The sequence below is a fragment of the Hydra vulgaris genome, chromosome 01, assembly GCF_038396675.1.
Source record: "Hydra vulgaris chromosome 01, alternate assembly HydraT2T_AEP".
NCBI lineage: Eukaryota > Metazoa > Cnidaria > Hydrozoa > Anthoathecata > Hydridae > Hydra > Hydra vulgaris.
In genome coordinates, this window is record NC_088920.1 from 4411330 (window position 1) to 4430886 (window position 19557).

At 28.6% G+C, this 19557-nt stretch overlaps 1 protein-coding gene across 1 annotated transcript; it reads right to left on the reverse strand.

Moving 5' to 3' along the window:
• Positions 1-13582: 13582 nt before the first annotated feature.
• LOC136073986 (piggyBac transposable element-derived protein 1-like) lies at positions 13583-15461 on the reverse strand. The gene is made up of 3 exons (XM_065786284.1): positions 15284-15461; positions 14571-15178; positions 13583-14473 (listed from the first exon to the last, which is right to left on the reverse strand). The coding sequence occupies exons 1-3, from the start codon at positions 15459-15461 to the stop codon at positions 13583-13585; spliced, it is 1677 nt and encodes a 558-aa protein (XP_065642356.1).
• Positions 15462-19557: the final 4096 nt, after the last annotated feature.

Consider the following 19557-nt stretch of genomic DNA (forward strand, 5'->3'; position numbering starts at 1 on the left):
TTTATATATTTGTAAATTTCAATTTAAAATTTTTTTTATTAATTTATTACCACCTAACGCATTATCTTAGACGGACTAAAATCATCAGAAAAGTTGATGTTCTAAATTGTTAAAAGTTCGAGTGATAGTAATTTTTTTTGACTAGGAGAAAAGTTCATAAAAAACGAAAAAGGTTTTACAAACTGAAAAGTTCTTACATTGTTTATCTTATTGCATCACCATCGCATTTATCATCATCATCATGATGATGATCATCATTTCATCAACAAATATTTGTGGATTTTTTCTTTTAAATTAATTTCATCAAATTTCAATTATTTTGGTTGATTCTGTATCAAATATCTTCTCAATATTTTTTTTTAAACTTTTCTGAAACAGTTATGTAAAAATATTGGAGTTTGAACGTAGATAGTACTCAAACAGCTTAAATCTTTGAACGATTTTTTTTTTAAATCTAAATTGTACTCACAGATAATTAAGTTTTACTAAAACCGTACTGCCAAAGTATCGAAAAATATATTTTTGAAGTAACCATGCGGTAGTAACTTTTTGCGTGAAGTTACATTTTTTGTAGATCGTTGACAAACACGGATGTTAATTTTTTTTTCATCTTTTTCATCAAATCATTCTACCTCCAAATTATCTTCTGACGGCGGTCACCTCCCGATTGGCGGGATTGCCTCCGAAAAAAGATTCTGGCAACAGCCGCCGATTTTATCAATTTCCGACGTTTATCAATTCTGTTTTAGAATTTAAACACGGGAAAGGGTTAGGGAATTAACTTTGAAAATAGAGATTGTTACTTGTTACGCACCAAAATCAGTTGAAACCCTGAAAAAGCAAAAAAAATATTTTTCTGATTTGGAGTTTGTTTTCTTTAGTTTCGATTTATTTTTCGATTTGTTTAGTATTTTTTTGATTGTAAACTGATAGCTATTGCATGTTAATTCAAGGTTAATTTTCTGTAGATTTTTATTCAAAGTTTAATAACTTGTTTCAACAAAAATAATATAAAAGAATATCTTTTACTGCTCATCACTCAGTACGTCACTACTTGAGGATCAAATGTAATGGTACCAATAGACTTTGTCTTTTTGAAGACCAAGATCTATGAGATTATAAGTTCAAATGATATTGGTTTTCCATTGCATTTTTTTTCGAGATTTTTCATGGTTGGTTCATACATTTCATGGTTGGTTCAGGTTTGATGGTATGGTTCAGATTTTTCATGTATGGTTCAGCATTTTCTTTCGAGATTTTTCATGTATGGTTCAGTTTTCTGATTTGAATTATTTTGTTCTACGCTTCTTGAAACTTTTTTTAATATACACGTATAGGGAGTTCAAAGTGATCTACAACTTGAAATCCATGATCTGATATGTAGAGTTCCCAATAAGGAAAACGTTTAAATGAATTTAAGATGTTTTCCTGGTCTCACAGCCTAAATATTAAAAACTACTCGTTTTTTCAATAACTCATTTATTGCTTTTAAGTTATTGTTTAGAATTAATTTGACAGGTAAAAGAGGCAAAACATGGATTCAAAAAGGTGAGCTATTTCTTTTTCCAACATGAAGAAAGTATGTCGCATTCAACAATCCTAAGAAGGCTCATCGCTAAATAAATCTCAACTTTTATCAAAACTTGCTTTTTTGGATTTCCTTTGTTTTATATCAATTCAAAATGGCTGTAAACGTTTCTGAAATCTGTTTTGACATAACTTAAGTACATTGTGAGTTCGGTCCCTAGCAACAGTAATAAGGTTTTAATTGGCCTCTCCTATAGCTGGGATATAGGCTTTTTGTCAGATTTGCTTAATCACGAATTACGCAGTAGGCCAGCATGGTTTGCTTAATGGTTATATGATAAGAGTGGATGTTAGTTGCTAGTGTTGTATGGTTCATCAGATAGTATTCTGTGAAAATTTATTGTGATGTTAGCAAAATTTTGTGTTTTTTAAATTATGTTTTACAAGCTATCAGTTTTGTTTTAGTAGAATACTATATACAATGGAAAGCAAAAAACAAACAAGTTTTAAGACAGAGAGTGAATTTTGTGGCAACCAGTGAACAACACAGTGAACCTAAAATTTTTTATTGCAATTTGTATTTTTTGAAAACTTATAGCTTTTAAATGACTGGAGCTTTTTGCTTCAAATTTTTAGGGTTCGTTCTACATATTATGATACAAAATAAATACATATTATGATAGAGGGCCTGAAAAAAAATTAATTTCAAAAACACAGTACTTCATTAGTTATTGACATTTTTCTGAAAATTTTTCAATTTAATGATTTTTTTGTTTATTTTTCTCTCTGAAATAATTAAGAAAAAAAAAGTTATTTTAATTTAAAATTCTTTTAAATATATTTTTTTTTATATAGTTTTTTTATCTAAAAAATAAAAGTGATAAAAAAAATATGCAAATCTCAAGGTCGTCAAGTATAAAAAAATATTAAAAATTCAAATTTTTGTTTTTGGTATAGTTTAAAAGAGAAATTTGTGCTCTTTCAGAAAGTATATACTTTTGCAGATATTTTTTAATTAATTTTTTTTTAAATTTACTCATTTAAAGACATGCATAAAATTTTTCCTTTAGCAACGTACTTAGCAACAATGCTTTTGGTTGTTTGGGGCCAAAATTATTAACCAAAATTTGTAATAAAAACTTCCTTAAGAAAGCAGAAACTTAAGTCTGTATAGTGTAAACCGAGCTTTAAAATATATGGAACTTCAATAAACTCCATCTGACAACTGTTTTGTTAGTAAAGCATAGTGTGTTTAGTTTTATCTAAAACCTTTATGTGATATTTTATCAACTAACTTTGTTTAGATGGCTAATAAAAATAATAAACAAAGAAATAAATTAAAAAGAAATTTTAGTGGGAACCAACATACTAGTAGAAAAATAGAATTCCTGGACAAAACAAGTCTCGAAGATGGAAACAACAACCCATCTTTTTCCTTATATAAAAAATCTACTGTTACTCCTAATGAAAGCAACTGTAATTTATTTATTGAACTACAAATATTTAGAAGTGTTATTGATATGATTTGTATTTGTCCTGATTGTACCTCAAAAATTACTTTAAAACTTATAAATGAAAAACACCAAGGATTTGCTAACAATATGTGTTTAATATGTTATAAATGAAATTGGAAATATGATTTTTACACTTCATCGTTTATTTCAAAAAATGATAACACCGAACTTCGTGGGAAAAAAAAATTGATATTAATACTTGTTTGGTTATTGCTTTTCGTGAAATTGGTCATGGTTTTGAAGTCATTGAAAAGTTTTCAACTCTTATGAATTTCCCCTCATCAATGTCAAAAAATGTCTACAGTTATATTAATAAATTTGTTTATCAAGCATATGCAGACTGTGCTAATGAAAGCATGAGAAAAGCAGCTAAGGAAGTCAGACAAGTTATAAAACCTGATTCAAATGCAGCTGAACTACTTGAAAGTGATATAGCAATTGATGGATCATGGCAAAAAAGAAGGTATAATTCTTTGAATGGAGTAGTTATTGGTATAGCTTGTGAAAATCAAAAGGTTTTGGATGTTCAGGTTTTTTCCAAATTTTGTTTTGGTTTAAAGTAGGAAGTTAAGTTTGGATCAGCTGATTACATTGATTGAAAAGCAAAACGTAAATGCCAAATTAATCATATGGCATCATCAGGGTCAATGGAATCCCAAGGTGCAGTTAACATCTTTGCAAGTTCGATTGAAAAATATAATTTGAGATGTATGCACTTTATTCGAGATGATGACACAGATTCCTATAAAAGAGTGTTAGATTCAAAATCATATGGTGAAATTGCACCCAAAAACTTGGAATGTATATACGATATGTACAAAAGAGACTTGGAACAAGATTGAGAAAGCTTCGCATTGATATGAAATCTCTAAAACTTGCTGATGGAAAAAATTTAAGTGGAAAGGGAAGATTGACTGATAGACTCATTAACAAAAAGAAAAACTATTTTGGAATGGCAATCAGACAAAATCTTGGCTAATTGTATGCTATGAAGATATCAGTTTTAGCAATTCTTTAACACTTTACGGACATTAAAAATCTTGATATTAGGCACCAGTTTTGTCCTGGATCTGCAATTTCATTGTGCAAATATCAAGTTGATAAAATATCAGTATTGTCTAAATACAATTCAAAAGGTGTTATTCCTGAAGTTGTTAAAAAAGAAATTGAATATTAAGAAATTTTTATTAATTTGAGTAGTGATGAGCTTTTGTCGCGATGCTTAGAAGGAACAAATTAAAATGCTAATGAACCATTTAATCAGACTCTCTTGCCAAAATGCCCAAAAAACACTTTTGTTTCAAAAGATGTACTTGAAATGGGTATATTTTCATCAGTAGTAAACTTTAATGACGGGTTTTTACCTCTAGCTAATGCCTTAAAGAATCTTCATTTAACACCAGGGAAGTATTTTATTGATCGTGCTTTAGTATTTGATAGTAAAAGAGTGAAAAATATGCAAAAAAAATCAACAGATACTGTAAAGAACAAAAGGAAAAAGTTAAGAGCTATAAGGAAAGGATTTATTGATAAATGAAAATATCAGGAAGGAGGAGAAAGTTATTTTTGAGGATCATTTTAAGTTTTTTTCTTTTATTTTCTTAGTTTTCTCTGTTTGTGATTTTTCAGACTAAAAACACACATATCTTAGCTTCTATAAATTGTTTTTTAATGACATTTTCAGGGTTTGTTCATCTGTATATAAGTTAGCATGTGAACCAGAATCTAAATTTTTCTTTGAGTATTTTAGGAAATATGGAATGGTTTTTGTTGAGTTTTACCCCTTTTTTAATTTCCCTAAATATATTGAGCTACCATTATGAATCTAAAAAAAACAGTAAGTTTTTACTGGTTCACATTCTAATTTTATATATATCCTGCATGCAAACCAAATTTCATGCAAAACGAATGTACATATAGTTAGAACTCTTTGCTTAAAGAAGGTAATGTTTTAAGCATTTTTTTGCTGATTCAGCAATAAAAAACGTAAATAATTTTTTTTTTTAATTTTTTTTTTCGTAATACAAATATAACTTCTTTATGTTGAAAAATAAAATAAACTTTCCAAATTGTATTTTTTATTTTTTTACTAGACGACCTTAAATTTGAAATATAAGACCGTACAACTACTTAGCTGATTCAACAGAAAATATTTCAGTGTTTTTAAGTGTTAAATAAAAATTTACATTCATATAAATTTGTGATGGTGTCACAGATGGTGTAACAACAAATTTCTGATTTCTTAGTTTTTTATTAATCCTTACACTCTGATTGAATATTTTTTTAACACTTTTAGCGCTAAAAACTTGACAATGAATTGACTTTCAAAAAAAGTGGGAATTTTGGAAATTTTCCTCCTTTTTTTTCTCTCTGAAGACACTGGTCAATTTTTTTCTGATCAGTGTCTGAATGTTGTGTCTCGATCAGTATTTGGATTTTGATACAAGTCACCCTCTAACCTGTATACCATTTGCTTTTATTAGTCTTAAATTATGTTTTGCATAGTACACTCGATTATTCATACTTTACTCGAAACTTCTGAATAAACATTCTAATCTTTTTGGAGAGACCTCTTCGGTCTTTGACGAGCATTGTTTTATTCATTTCAGCCTCCAAGATGGTTTTTAAGTTACATGACTAAAACAAACTCTAATAACCTACTTATACCTACACTAATTACTCAGGGAATAATAACACAGACATTCTATACACACATTCAGGAGATCATGTTAATGAGGTACCTTATGAGAGTTGCTCTTTTATCGTTTTTCACCATTGAAGCAATGCCAACCAATTCTCTGGCATTACACAAAAATTTGTTTCGTTTTTTCAATCAAAAATTTTTTTATTGGCTTTACTTTTATGATGAATTTCACGAAAAATGATGACAACCTTCAAAGTTACAAAATATTCCTGTGCTATAATTTTTCTAAAGTCTTCGGACTTTCATAAGTTGCCTGGATACTTTTTCTTGAATATGTAAATTCTTTTCTTCAGTGATAATATCAGTGGAACGTTTTTTCAAAAACTATTCACCAAAAGTTGTTATTTAAAAATAAGTTGCTAATCAAAAATAAGTTTGCTATTCGTTACAGCTTTTTTCTAGATGAAAAAATAATGCATTAGTAACCCTCAGGTTGTTTGTAAAACTTGTCAGGTGCAAATTTTTACAACAAACCCTTTTTAGTGAATGAGCATTTCCCTAATAAAGTTTTAATAATAAAGTTTTTTCTTTCTTTCTTGTATTATAAATGATTAGCAAAGCCAGTTTAAAGCTTCCGCTAAAATAATCAAAACTATTGATTTTTCTGTTTATAACTTTTTATTGATAATTTTTAAGAAATCATGACCTGGTATGTGGGCACATTAAACAACAATCATGTTAGGTTTGAAAGTGCTTACTTCGAGCGTTTCAGCAGCTATTACTGTGCAGAAGATGGTAATCTACAATTTACCTTTTCTGGTAGCCTTTCATATGAATACTTAATAGGTAAATCGACCTCTAGTTGAGTTTTAAATAAAAAATTATAGAAATTTTGGAAAAAGTGTAATTGTAAATATTTTTATACAACTGTTTTAGATAAAACCTAAGTAATTGAAGATTATATAACGCCAGTAAATAATCTTTTTTTTTTTTCCAAAAAAAAAAAGAAAGTGGAAATTTTTTTCAATTGTTATTATGACAAGACTTTTAGGATGCAGTAGAGTTTAAGATGAAGATAGCTACTATTAGATTACAGGTCGTATTAATGATTTAAGGAATGCATCGGTTCATTTATTAAGTGCAGCTCAAATTGAGAGTGTATTGATCGAACATTCTTCGGTTGCTGAGGCTGCCTTTTGTTGGATTTGTGCACAGTATTATAGGGACTTAAACTTATTGCTTTGTTTCTCCAAAAAACGTTGTAAATTTATTTGTTTGTTCAAATTATTTTGCATTCGTCATTTTTTTGTTTGTATAGTTTTTTTGAAGTTTTCATTTTTTGTTTTTTTTTCACTTAAAAAAGTTTAAAATATTTGCAGCTTTATTTATAAGAAAAAGTTTTTTGTGACGTTGAGACGTTAAAATCCTTTTGTTAAAATCCTAACTTTCTCGTTTAACTCCTCAGAGTTAAACGAGAAAGTTAGGATTTTAACAAAAGAAACTATTTTATGTGTCATGAAACAATTTTTTACATTAAACAAAGTTTTATGCGTCAAAAACAATTGCAAAAAATTCTCTAGCAAAAAACAGAAAACACATTCGGGGAAAATAATGCGACGTGTATTGTGTAAGATTACAAACGGCGTTAGAGACGTTGGAGTTGTTACAACTCTTGCTGATCCAAACTTAAAGAAGTACTTTTTAAAAACAAACCAAACTTATAAAGATAATCTTCAAAAGCTTTCTCCCTCTGAACATCATTGACAACTATGGTAGGAATATTTAATGCATTTAATTCTTGATCAATCGTTTTTTCTTGCCTATTATGAAAAGTGATCAACTATTTTATACCCAATTAGTTTAACCAAAAGATAGTTGACCACATTTAATGAGAGAAAAATTTTTCCGATATTATTTTACTGTTTATCATATTGAGCTTAAAAATATTTTGGTATTATTCATGAAAGTTATGTTTTTGGTACAAAAACTTGCACCTCCCCAGTTTTAATGCAACTTATAGTTTTTTTAAGTAGAAGGAGGCTGTGGTACGAATAGCAAAAAACAATTAAATTAGCAACTAATCTGTAATTACAAGCTAAAATAAAATAAATCAAAAAATCAAAAATAACTTTCTGAAAAAGCTTTATACATAAATTTGTATATATAAACCATATTGTAATGAAGAAATTTAGTAGCTTTTCAGTTATTGTTATAATTTAAGTCAGTTTTTGTTCTTTGTATTTCTATGCGATATTAAAAACCAGGTAAATATATTTTCAGCGGTTTAAATTAATGACTATAAAAATGCTTATTAAAAAGATTCAAAATGGAGTTATAAGCAGCGTCCTTTTTTATGGGAAAAATGGAAATAACAAACGTGAATTAAAGTAAATTTTTATTTTTCAAAAATTAAAATGGATTTTTTTCTGTTTCAGACAGATCTCTCTGAACCTGCAAAAAAAAAAAAAAAGGTATGGGGGGTGGGGGTGGGGTGCGAAACCAGACAAGCGCCAAATATGCATTTAGAATATTTTTTTGATGTAGAATTCATAAAATGCTGTGGTTGTATAAATTTGTGTCAATAAGTAGCCTTGCTAGTTGTTGACAAAAGTCACACTTTGCATACTTACCTATTGTTTTGTTTTATATAGAGAGATTATTGTCAAGTTGCTAATTATTTAAAAAAATTAAAAGTTGCATTTTTAGGTACTACTGTAACAAATAATATATATAGTGAAAAAAAACACACAAAAAACAGAATTATGAAACAAAAAAAATGGCTTTTAAACACAATATTCTACAAATGCACTAAATGAATGCTCAAATATGAAGGGAGCATACTTAAAAATTAGAAAAAACTAATTTATACAACTCGACTTCAAATATCTCAAAATATTCCCATATAAAAATGTTTTTCTCTACTTAAATATCTATAGCAACTTATAAACTTTCTTGTCACAAAAAAACTGGAAAAACAACAAATACATAAAGTACTATAATTTCAAACCACTTTTTTCAAGAAAGTACTAATAAACATTCAAATAGATTTCAACAAACAACATCCTGTATACTTTTCACTAATTTTATGAACTAAAATTATTTTATTTTTATTGTATTTGGAAATAATTATTAGTAATTTTTTGAAAAAAGTGATATACCTTTGATATTATAGTTCAAGATGTTATTGTTGTTTTCCCTTAACAATTTTTTTTGAAAAGTAAGTTTATAAATAGTAAAAAATTTTAGAAGCAAAAAAAAAAAATTTAGTATGGGACTATTTTGGGAAATTAGCCCTGGAAGTTAAATAAAATAATTGTTTTATTAATTTTTAATCACTTTCCATTAATATTTCAGCATTCTAAATGTGAATTTTAAGTTCTGTATCAAACCTTTATAAATACATAGTTATATATTTTTTCAACCGTAATTTCTCAATTCATTAAGGAAAATAATATTTTAAAATGGCATGAATACCAGGTCATTTTGGGAAACAAGTTCAATATTAAAATTGTAGCTCTTGAAAACTGCTCAATTTTTAGCCTCAAATTTTGCAAAAACTGTTTTCTCATAAATAGGAATCAAGTGTCAAAATATGAAGTTAAAATAGACACATGATTTAATGGACTGGATGATTTGATATGGAACTACCCACTTATAAATCTTTACTTCAACTTTATTTCAATTTAAAAAAAAAACAATCATAAATTGACACTTTAAAATTGTCATCTATGATAGCAAAGCAGATGTTTCCAAATCTTTTTAATGAAATTTAGAAAAGCTTTGAGATTTTAGAATGCACTGCCTGCAATTCTTCCAGGTAAAGTGAAACAAAATTTTGTTTTTAAAATATACAAAATAAAATTTTGTATATTTTAAAAATAATTTTAAACATCAGATGTTTATTTATGACTAAAACTTCTTGTATTAAAGGAACCAAGGAACGACAAAGATTTTTCTACTAAAATTTAATGATTTTTACTTTTTTAATTTCATTTAACTGACCTAAACTCAGTGAGTATGTACCACACATTCATTAAGTATCTTGGTTGAAAGATTGAAGATTAAAACACTGAACATGTTACTTGGTTCTGAAAAAAGTCACCAATAAAAAATGATTTGATTAAAATTCATATAAATGATGAAATTTAACTTAATAATATATTTGATGTATATTCAAGTTCTGATACTGCCAATTCAGGGATTGAGTAAGTATAGTGGGATTGCAGCCATTAATTTTTTGTTAACAATTAAAAAATATAGGAATTAAAAAATTCGAATATATTGTGGATTTGCTAGTTGAACCTTGCATTGTGGTATAGGTAAAATCAACTTCCCTAAACTAAAGGGAAGATATTTAGTTGCTAATCGAAAAACCTAACACTTTAATGAAATTATTATTTAATATACAAGTTTATTATAATATTCATATTAACTTATGTAAGTAAATCCATTCTGAAACTGATTGCTTTTAATTAAGTAACATTCACAGTAAAATCCCTAGCATCATTCATTAATAGCACAGTAGCACATTACTAGCACATTACTAGCACATTACTAGCACATTTATTACAAGCACAGAACGTTTATTTATAATCCCAAACGTCATTCGTTACTAATAACGAATTCCTTTTCAATTCTTTAATATTCTTCCTCCCTAATCCTAAAATTAAAATTAAGAAATGCGCAACATTATATTCAAAAAAGCTTTTGTTAAAACTAGATGTCTACCTATTTCATAGTTTATTTGCTCAAGGAAAGAATGCAAAGAGTCTGAAGAAATATTACTTCGTACTAAAAAATTATCTGTTTATACTTTGAGTAGTGATTACTCCTGAAATTTATGCGGTCATGTGATACTTAAGTGGCTTTCATATCTGTGATTCTCGAAGGTGTTTAATTATTGCAAGAAAACCTTTTAATAAAGTCATTGCATTGCGAAACAAAAATGAGCATATCATAAGCATATCGTGAGCCTCTTTACTAATTCAAATAATCTTATGATAAGCATTTTATGTAAGTTTTACACTTTTTTTTATAAGCATACCCGAAAAAACAAACATATTCAATGGCACTGAAAATGAGAATTTTGCGAAATACGAAATAAAACAAAATCTTAATTAGAATTTTCTTTTCTACTGAAGTTTATTCCACAAACAACATAACGAGGCGAGTTCTACTTTTGCATTCAGTTTATTAACTTACGTTGATGACCAACGAGTGATGAACACATCGCACTACTTTTGGTTGGTTTAAAAATATGTCCAAGTGCCACAACTCAAGCTGCTAACGTTGTTAACAAATTTTTAAAAACATACAATACGTTTTAGTCAAATTAAGTGATCTTGTTCGAGATCTGGACTTGTCACAGGAAAAGGCAGAACTTCTAGGATCAAGACTAAAGCAGTGGAATCTTCTCCAATTTGATGTCAAGGTTTCACATTACAGAAAACGGCAGCAGAATCTGCTTTCTTTTTTTGAGAAGAAAAATAATCTCGTTGTTGCATTGATATCTTTGGATTAATGTATTGTCTCAATTTGAACTATGATCTTTGTTGATCTAAAAGATGTTCTTCTTCCATCCTTAGATATTAAGTTGGGTTTAATGAAAGATTTTCTCAAAGGTATGAACAAAGAAGGTATTAAGAATTAAATTTCTAAAAATAAATGGTGCAAAAATTAAAGAGGGTATTTTTGTTGGGCCAAAAATACGTCAATTTATGAAGAATCCTGAATTTGACGAAGTTTTGAAGTGGCAATAAATGGAAACTTGGAAAGCTCTTAAAGGAGTGTTTTGTGGATTTTTATGCAACAAAATAGATTATAATTACACTCAATTGTTAACAGTACATCGGCAAAAATACCATCAACTTGGAGTTGTTAGTGATGAGCATGAAGAAAGTTTCCACCGAAATAATTCTGTAATGGAATAAAGGTATCAGGGTTGTTGGGGTGAGGCTATGCTTACAGATTACTGATGGTTTGCGTGTAGGGATGCTCCAGAACTCGCATACAAAAGGAAAGCAAAAAGATCAGATTTTGACGACACCCTATGGCAATCTTTGTACCGATTAGCTTGATGATCATGATTTCTTTGTTTAAAACTGTTAGCATATATCTGTATCAAAAAAAAACAAATGTACTTTAAATACTATTAGAATATGTAAATTATATGTCATTTTGCTCTGTTACAAAAGAACTGAAATACAAGTTTATTGCTATTGTATATCTCAGAGAAAAAAAGAACTAATTAAAAATTTTCGATGTCATTTTCTTTTGTCTCAGCCCAAAATTAGTATAGTTTGAAAAAAATTGCTAAGATACATAAAAAAAAATATTTTTTTGTTGCTTGGTGTAATTAGGGTTATAAAAGATAACCCTGATTTAAAAAAAAAAGATTAAAAGCCGGATTTTTTTAAAAAACCAAGCCCAGCTGAGTTTTTTGGGTTTTGTTGGGTTTTATTGGGTGTTTTGCGTTTATTTGGGTTTTTTTTAAATTACTGTATTTTTGTCCCTAATTATGTTCCACAGTTCCACAGATGAGACTACAGACGAGTCGAAGAATGATACTTTTTGATTTTACTTTTTAGAATTTGAATTTAGATATAAATTGAATCTGTAATTGCTCTGTGTGGAAGCAATCCTGTAAACTGGTAGATGAAATGGACCTTACGTAGTTCTTGCTTAATGGCTTTTTACTAGAAACTTTTGTAAATATAGTTTGAGCGAACCAAAAAATAACTAAATTAATGCAACTAAACCATAATAAAGTCTGAATGAAATGAACAATGCAGTGAATATGAATATCAGTAAAACTAAAATATGAATATGCTTTTAGTTTACCTAAGAGATAAAGACGACTATTTTGGAACGAATTGAGGCTGGAGACTCAAAATGTGGCTCATTTCTTAAGGTGGTACACCACCAAATATTCTAAATTCTTTAAAACTTGAAAGAAAATAATCAATTTGATATTAATACAAAATATGTAAATTGAGAATGCTTTTTTATACTTAACTTTATTTTGTCTCGCTTATTTTGCCTCGTTTATATCAAAAAACCCGTCTTTTTGATGGGTCTATTCAAAACACAATAAATATATTAACGCATAAACTATGAAGTTTTTTGCACATGTTCGAGACATGTAAAATAAGGTATTGACATAGGAATTTTTAGATTATTTGGCTACATCAACAACTATTGCAGTTCTTCTATAGAACATTAACCCTTTCGTAGCGGAATTTATTTAGGCGATTTAAAAAACGCAATACTATGCCACGTAAACACTTAAATAGATGGGTTTCCTTACAAAATAAGTTAAACAAAGTATATATTATTGGAAAGCAGGCAAAATTTAGAATCCGAAAATTAAATTAAAAAAGTAAAAAAATTGAACTGATGACGTCGACATTATTTCATATTGATGAAGTAGCATTGCGACTTTTAAATATTTGCTAATGAAGCCTTTCAAATAGCTAGCTATATTGTTTTGGAAGTGATTAAAGGCTTGTAGAACGGTGCAAAATTTATTCACCTTTCATTTGATAGGTTATTTTTCTAATATAGATAACTAGAAAATAAATAAACAACATTTTTCTCTGGTGACCTAAATTATTTTTTTTTCTTTTTTTTACCTAATTTTGTTATTCAATAAAAATATTTTTAAAAACCTATAAGGAAAAGTAACTAATTTAATGGGATACTTTCCTTATTTAGATAAGTAGAAAATAACAAGCCCACACTTTGTTTAAAGCAAAGAAAAATTTTTCAAGCTATTTTATTTATTATATTTAGTCAACACAAGTAATTATATATATATATAATTTTAAAAATAAAACTATGAATGCCATATATTCGACCAATTAGAGGCTGAATCAAGGCATAAATGGACATTGCATAATTAACAAAAAACACGTGATCTACGAATACCTTTTGAATGGCGCTGGGACTGACCAACTAAAGAAGCTTTTCGAACATTTTCAGAACAATTTTTGCAATCTCTTGGCTTATCGTTCACCAAAGATTTATGAACTCCAACATTTGTATGTCGTAGTGTAATGTTTTCATTTGAATTACTAGGTCTCCGACTATTCTTAGATCTAGTATTTCCTATTAATTGATCAATAAGTTTCTCACGAAAACTTTGATGACTGCGGGCACGCTGGTCAGTAAACCAAGACTCTAATACAAATGCATTATGAATACATATTTCCAATAGGTGGTAAAAGATTCGCCTATACCATTTACTTGATTTTCTTCCACAATTATAATACTTCATAGTTTGGTCTGCTGAATCTACACCACCCATGTTGGCATTGTAATCGTTAATTGCAGGGGTGCATGGAACATTTATTCCACCAAATGCCCCTTTTTTTCCTTTCCGCTTTACATATATCGTACTGTTTGCAACTTCATCATCATAATTTGGATAGTGAATTGTTGAAAGTATATGAACAGGCTTGTTGTCAATCCAGACCTGCGCTAAAACTGGACCACACAGTCGCCAATTACTATACCCGCGTTGCAACTTCATTTTTGTTTTCATTATAATCTCCTTGGGAAATGGGCTGCGATTAACTCGTGCAGTACCTGTTGCATAAACTTTATTCTCATAAAGATACTCAAGCAAACCAACTTTGGTGTAATAGTTATCTAAATATAGATGGTATCCTTGTTTTAAAACATGTTGGGTTAGTTGACGGACAACAGTTCCTGCAAGATCATGGTCCTTTCGTCCATCGATATCTTTTCCAGTGTTTGCTTGGAATAAATTGTCGGAAAGAGATTCTTCCTTTAAAAGGTATCATACTCTCATCAATGCAAATGTCTCTTTTTGGTTTATAAAGATTTCTGAATTTAGGACAAAGGTCATCTAGCAACATACGTACCTTGAAAAGTTTGTTGTAACCTTCATTACCCCTTGGTATTGCAGCTGTCTTGTTGCAAAAATGAAGGTAACGGTGAATTTGTCTAAATCGATCACGAGACATTACTTTACTAAAAGATGAAATAGCAAAAAACCATTGCTTTTGTCTCCAGTAATCATGGATACGAGGAAGTTTTAATATTCCAATGGCTAAACAGATTGCTATAAATACTTTGATATCATTTGATGTAACATCAACCCATAACATTCTATGCTTTATCGGAGAAGATTGTAACCGTCTTGAATGGTAGTTATTTGTTACAGCGACAAGTTTTTGTATTAAAGCATTATCAAAGAACAATTCAAAGAGATGGATTGGTTTGATATTTCCATCACAATTAGGTATTGCAGATCTTCTAAATGTTGGTCCTGGTGTTGCTATAAATGGAGTAATAGTTCTAATAGTTTTAATTTTTTTCCATTCTCTATTATCTTTACTAATATTGGGCTTCTTAGTCTTAATGGTGTGAAGTTGTTTACTTGTTTGTTGTTTACGGATTTTTCTTTTATTATTTACAGTACCATTGTTATCAGCAAATGCTATTATATAGAGTCCTTTATTATTAGTTCCTGAATTAATAATAGATAAAATCCACACCTATTTTTTCTGTTGAATCATCTTTGGAACAAACATATTCTTCAGATGATGAAGATGAAATTATTTCTGATGATGACTTGCTGACAATGCCATAGTCAATGGAGCTGTTGTTGAGCAAATATCAGTTTTATTCTCTTGGAATTCGTTGTCATCAGACTCTGAAGACTCAGAAGACAAATCACTAACATCGTCCATTTCATCAAGGATTCGAAGAGCTTCATTCGGATCATTAATAATCCTATTTCTCAAAGCCATCTACGCTGAAAACGTCTAACAACTACATATATGAAAACTATCCGTGAATTGAAAGTTCCAAATTTCCTAAGCTCAATTTATATGTCTACAAGCACAAAAGGTAATTATTTAAGACTAAAAAGGGTTGAACTAACTTTTAGAGAGGTGTTTTGATTGGTATGTCCAAGGCGCACATATGTGCGCCTTCGGCACGAAAGGGTTAAGTTGTGAAACTTATCTTCAATTTTTTGAGCATTGGTAAAATATTAAGCTAACAGGATAAATCTGAAAGAATAAGCACGTCATTTTTTTTTAGTACTTGTATGAAAATCTTTTTAATTGTTTTGTAATTTGTTTACAACGTGTTGCGGTTTCAAAAAAATGTGTTTGTTTTTGGATTTAACTTGAAATTAGTTTTAAAAATGACAAAAGAAGAAGACGTAAGAGAAAAAGTTATGCACAAATATTTACAAAATCCTAATAGTAGCTACAAGTCGACAGCAAAACCGTTGCAAATACATCCATACACCGTTAGTCGTGTTATTCAACGTTTTTCTCAAACAAAATCGATCAAACGCAAATCAAGTGGTGGAAAAAAGGAAGATTTTAAAGATATAAAACTAGTTAGAAAACTGGTTAACAGTTTTAAGAATAACCCAAGTCTTTCACTAAGGGAACGCGCAAAAATATATAGATTTTCTCATAGTTTTGTTGCAAAAGTTAGAAACAAACATAGTTTTCATTCTTTCAAAGCACAAAAAGTGCCCAGCCGTTTTGAAACTCAACAAAAAACTGCAAGAACCCGCGGCAGAAAGTTGTATGACAATTTTATTTCTAAAAAATTTCTGTTTTATTGAAGGCGATGAAACTAATATCAGGTACGATCATCAAAAAATTCAAAAAATGGCAAAAAATCAGCACCTTATATTTCTCAGTCCACACTTTCTGGTCAAATATATGTTAAAGAATGTTTATAAAAACGCCATTTACCTCTTATTAAATCACACAATAACAGACCTGTGTTCTGATTTAGCTTCAACTAATTATTGTAAACTAGCTATGCAATGGTATAACAAGAATAATGTGAAGGTTGTGCCGAAAACAGAAAATACCTCCAAAGTGACCAGAATTGAGAGTTATTGAAAAGTACTGGGCTATTATTAAAAGAAAAATGAAAAAAAACAAAAAAGCTTTGCAGAAACATTAAAGATATTAAAATATCATTTAAAAGCTTTGCAGAAACATTAAAGATATTAAAATATTATTTAAAAAAGCATCAAATAGTTTTGATTCTTATTATGTGTGCTAGCTTATGGGTACCACTAAAGCAAAAGCTCGTAATTTTGTTAGATTACCAAAGGAATAATTAATTGATTTGATCTTCTTATACTATTGTATTAAAACTATTACTTGGTTCGAAATAAAAATTGAGGAGTACTTTTTTTTAGTTGTTTTTCTACTTTCAAATTTATTTCGTCTCACAAGTTTTCTCTAAAAACTTGACTATAAAGCTAAAAAACTAATAAACAAATTTGTTGCTATGGTGGTTGCTAGGGAAGTTTGAAAAACTATAGTGTACTTATTTAAAAAACTAAATTAGTCTACAACAAACTGTTTTTACACTACTAATCTCTGTAAAGTTCATCATTAAAATTGACTAAAAACAATTTTCGAAATTTTTTTGATTTTTATGGGGATCTGCTACCTTAACTAAATAAACCTTCATAAAAAAAAAAAGTTTCAATTGAATCAAATGCATCAATTGTAAAGAAAAAAGACATTAGTTTAAACCTTGTTTTACAATCCGAAAACAATTTACTAAATTTGTTTTTTTTGATAAATAACAAAATAACTGCAAACAAGTTTAAAACGTGTTGGAATGTTTTTTTGTTTTTTTTTTAACAAAACAAACAAAGCTTACTAATTTTTTAAAACATTTAAAACATACGTATTTTTTCGGAATATTTATTAACTATTTATATAAACTCTGTGTGTATTTAATGTTATGGTTAGTTAAATAAATTTATATAACTGAGATTCGTTTTATGAAATAAAGTAAATTTTCACGTAAATATGGGCGTAAGAAGGAGATGGAAATTATTCAACATCTAAAACAAGTTAAACAACATTTTTTAACTGTATTTTAACTGCTGAATTGAGTTTTTATTTATTTTTTATCTTTTTAATCAAAATACTAAAGGCCATGTGAAAATTTTTGCATCAAACCACGCATATCAACACTTTTTAGTATAATTTATTTAAATAACTAAAATAGCGTAACAATAATTACATATGAAAACCACAGGGGAAAAAGAGCACATGTCACGTTTTCCAATTATTTGAGTTATGGCCCCTACTATATAAATATTAGCCTAAAGGTTAGCAAAATAGTAAAATCTAACCCAAATAAGGCCTATTTAATGCTACAGAAACACCCAATTAAAAGGCATACAGGAGAAAAACATAGCACTTTCAAATACCAAATTTCATTTATTTTAAAAGTGGAAATGTGTGACATGTGCTTTTTTCCCCTGTAACCTTTAAATGTTTTATAGTAAAAAAAAGTTAGTGAAAAAATTACCGGGGAAATCTTTACTACACGTGAGGAAAAAGCAATCTCCCCAGAATGTTTATTCTTAAATATACATTCCGGGAAAAAAGTTTGTCTCGGTACGTACTTTCCTAAGGGATATGAATTTTTTAGGAACATTTTTCACGCGACATCAGCACTTACTTGCTTAAGAAATATGAAATTCTTTATTATGTCGACTTAGGGTTAATCCAATGTTTCATTTACGTTAGGACAACACATTGTGCAATGCAAAACGCTATGTTGACAGATAAAAATTTTTCTTATAAAAAACACTCTATTCTTTTTCAAATGAGAAATATATCAACTTTAGAATATGGTAAATAGAAAAAATAATATAAATAGATAGTTTGATAGAAATTTTATTCTGTCGACCTGTAGTATTTAAATATAGAAGAGTCTACTTTAGTCTCTCTCAGTCTTATATTATATATATATATATATATATATATATATATATATATATATATATATATATATATATATATATATATATATATGTATATATATATATATATATATATATATATATATATATATATATATATATATAAATTAGTAAAAAACACTTATCTAACTTTTATGTTCTACTTTAAGTTTCACCATTGCTGGATCATCAGGAAGAGTGCACAATATAACTCTTCCTGATGATCCAGCAATGGTGAAACTTAAAGTAGAACATAAAAGTTAGATAAGTGTTTTTTACTAATTTATTATTGCTCTGTTCTTTAATAATATTGAGCACTCTATTTTCAAAATACACTAACATTATATACATTTATATATATATATATATATATATATATATATATATATATATATATATATATATATATATATATATATATATATATATATATATATAAAGGGTGTATTTTTTAGAGGTATAGAACTTTAAATTGCAATATAACAACGATGGATTATTCGATTGACAAGAATTTTTTTTTATTAGAAAGATAATCTTGTGGCATTACATTTTAAATATAATTTCTGGCATATGACCGCCACGGCTGGCTCGGATGTAGTCCAATCTGGACGTCCAATTTTCGATGACTTTTTCCAATATTTGTGGCCGTATATCGGCAATAACACGGCGAATGTTGTCTTCCAAATGGTCAAGCGTTTGTGGCTTATCCGCATAGACCAATGACTTTACATTGCCACACAGAAAGTAGTCTAGCGGTGTTAAATCACAAGATCTTGGAGGCCAATTCACAGGTCCAAAACGTGAAATTAGGCGGTCACCAAACGTGTCTTTCAATAAATCGATTGTGGCACGAGCTGTGTGACATGTTGCGCCGTCTTGTTGAAACCACAGCTCCTGGACATCATGGTTGTTCAATTCAGGAATAAAAAAGTTTGTAATCATGGCTCTATACCTATCACCATTGACTGTAACGTTCTGGCCATCATCATTTTTGAAGAAGTACGGACCAATGATTTCACCAGCCCATAAAGCGCACCAAACAGTCATTTTTTCTGGATGTAACGGTGTTTTGACATACACTTGAGGATTATCTTCACTCC

Bases quoted from the DNA above. Each gene is read 5' to 3' on its own strand.
- LOC136073986 (XM_065786284.1), bottom strand. From the start codon at position 15,461: ATGGCTTTGAGAAATAGGATTATTAATGATCCGAATGAAGCTCTTCGA. The intron at 15,179-15,283 runs GTCATCATCAGA...TTATTAATTCAG, and splicing joins GACTATGGCATTGTCAGCAA to GAACTAATAATAAAGGACTC. The intron at 14,474-14,570 runs GTACGTATGTTG...TACCTTTTAAAG, and splicing joins GTTACAACAAACTTTTCAAG to GAAGAATCTCTTTCCGACAA.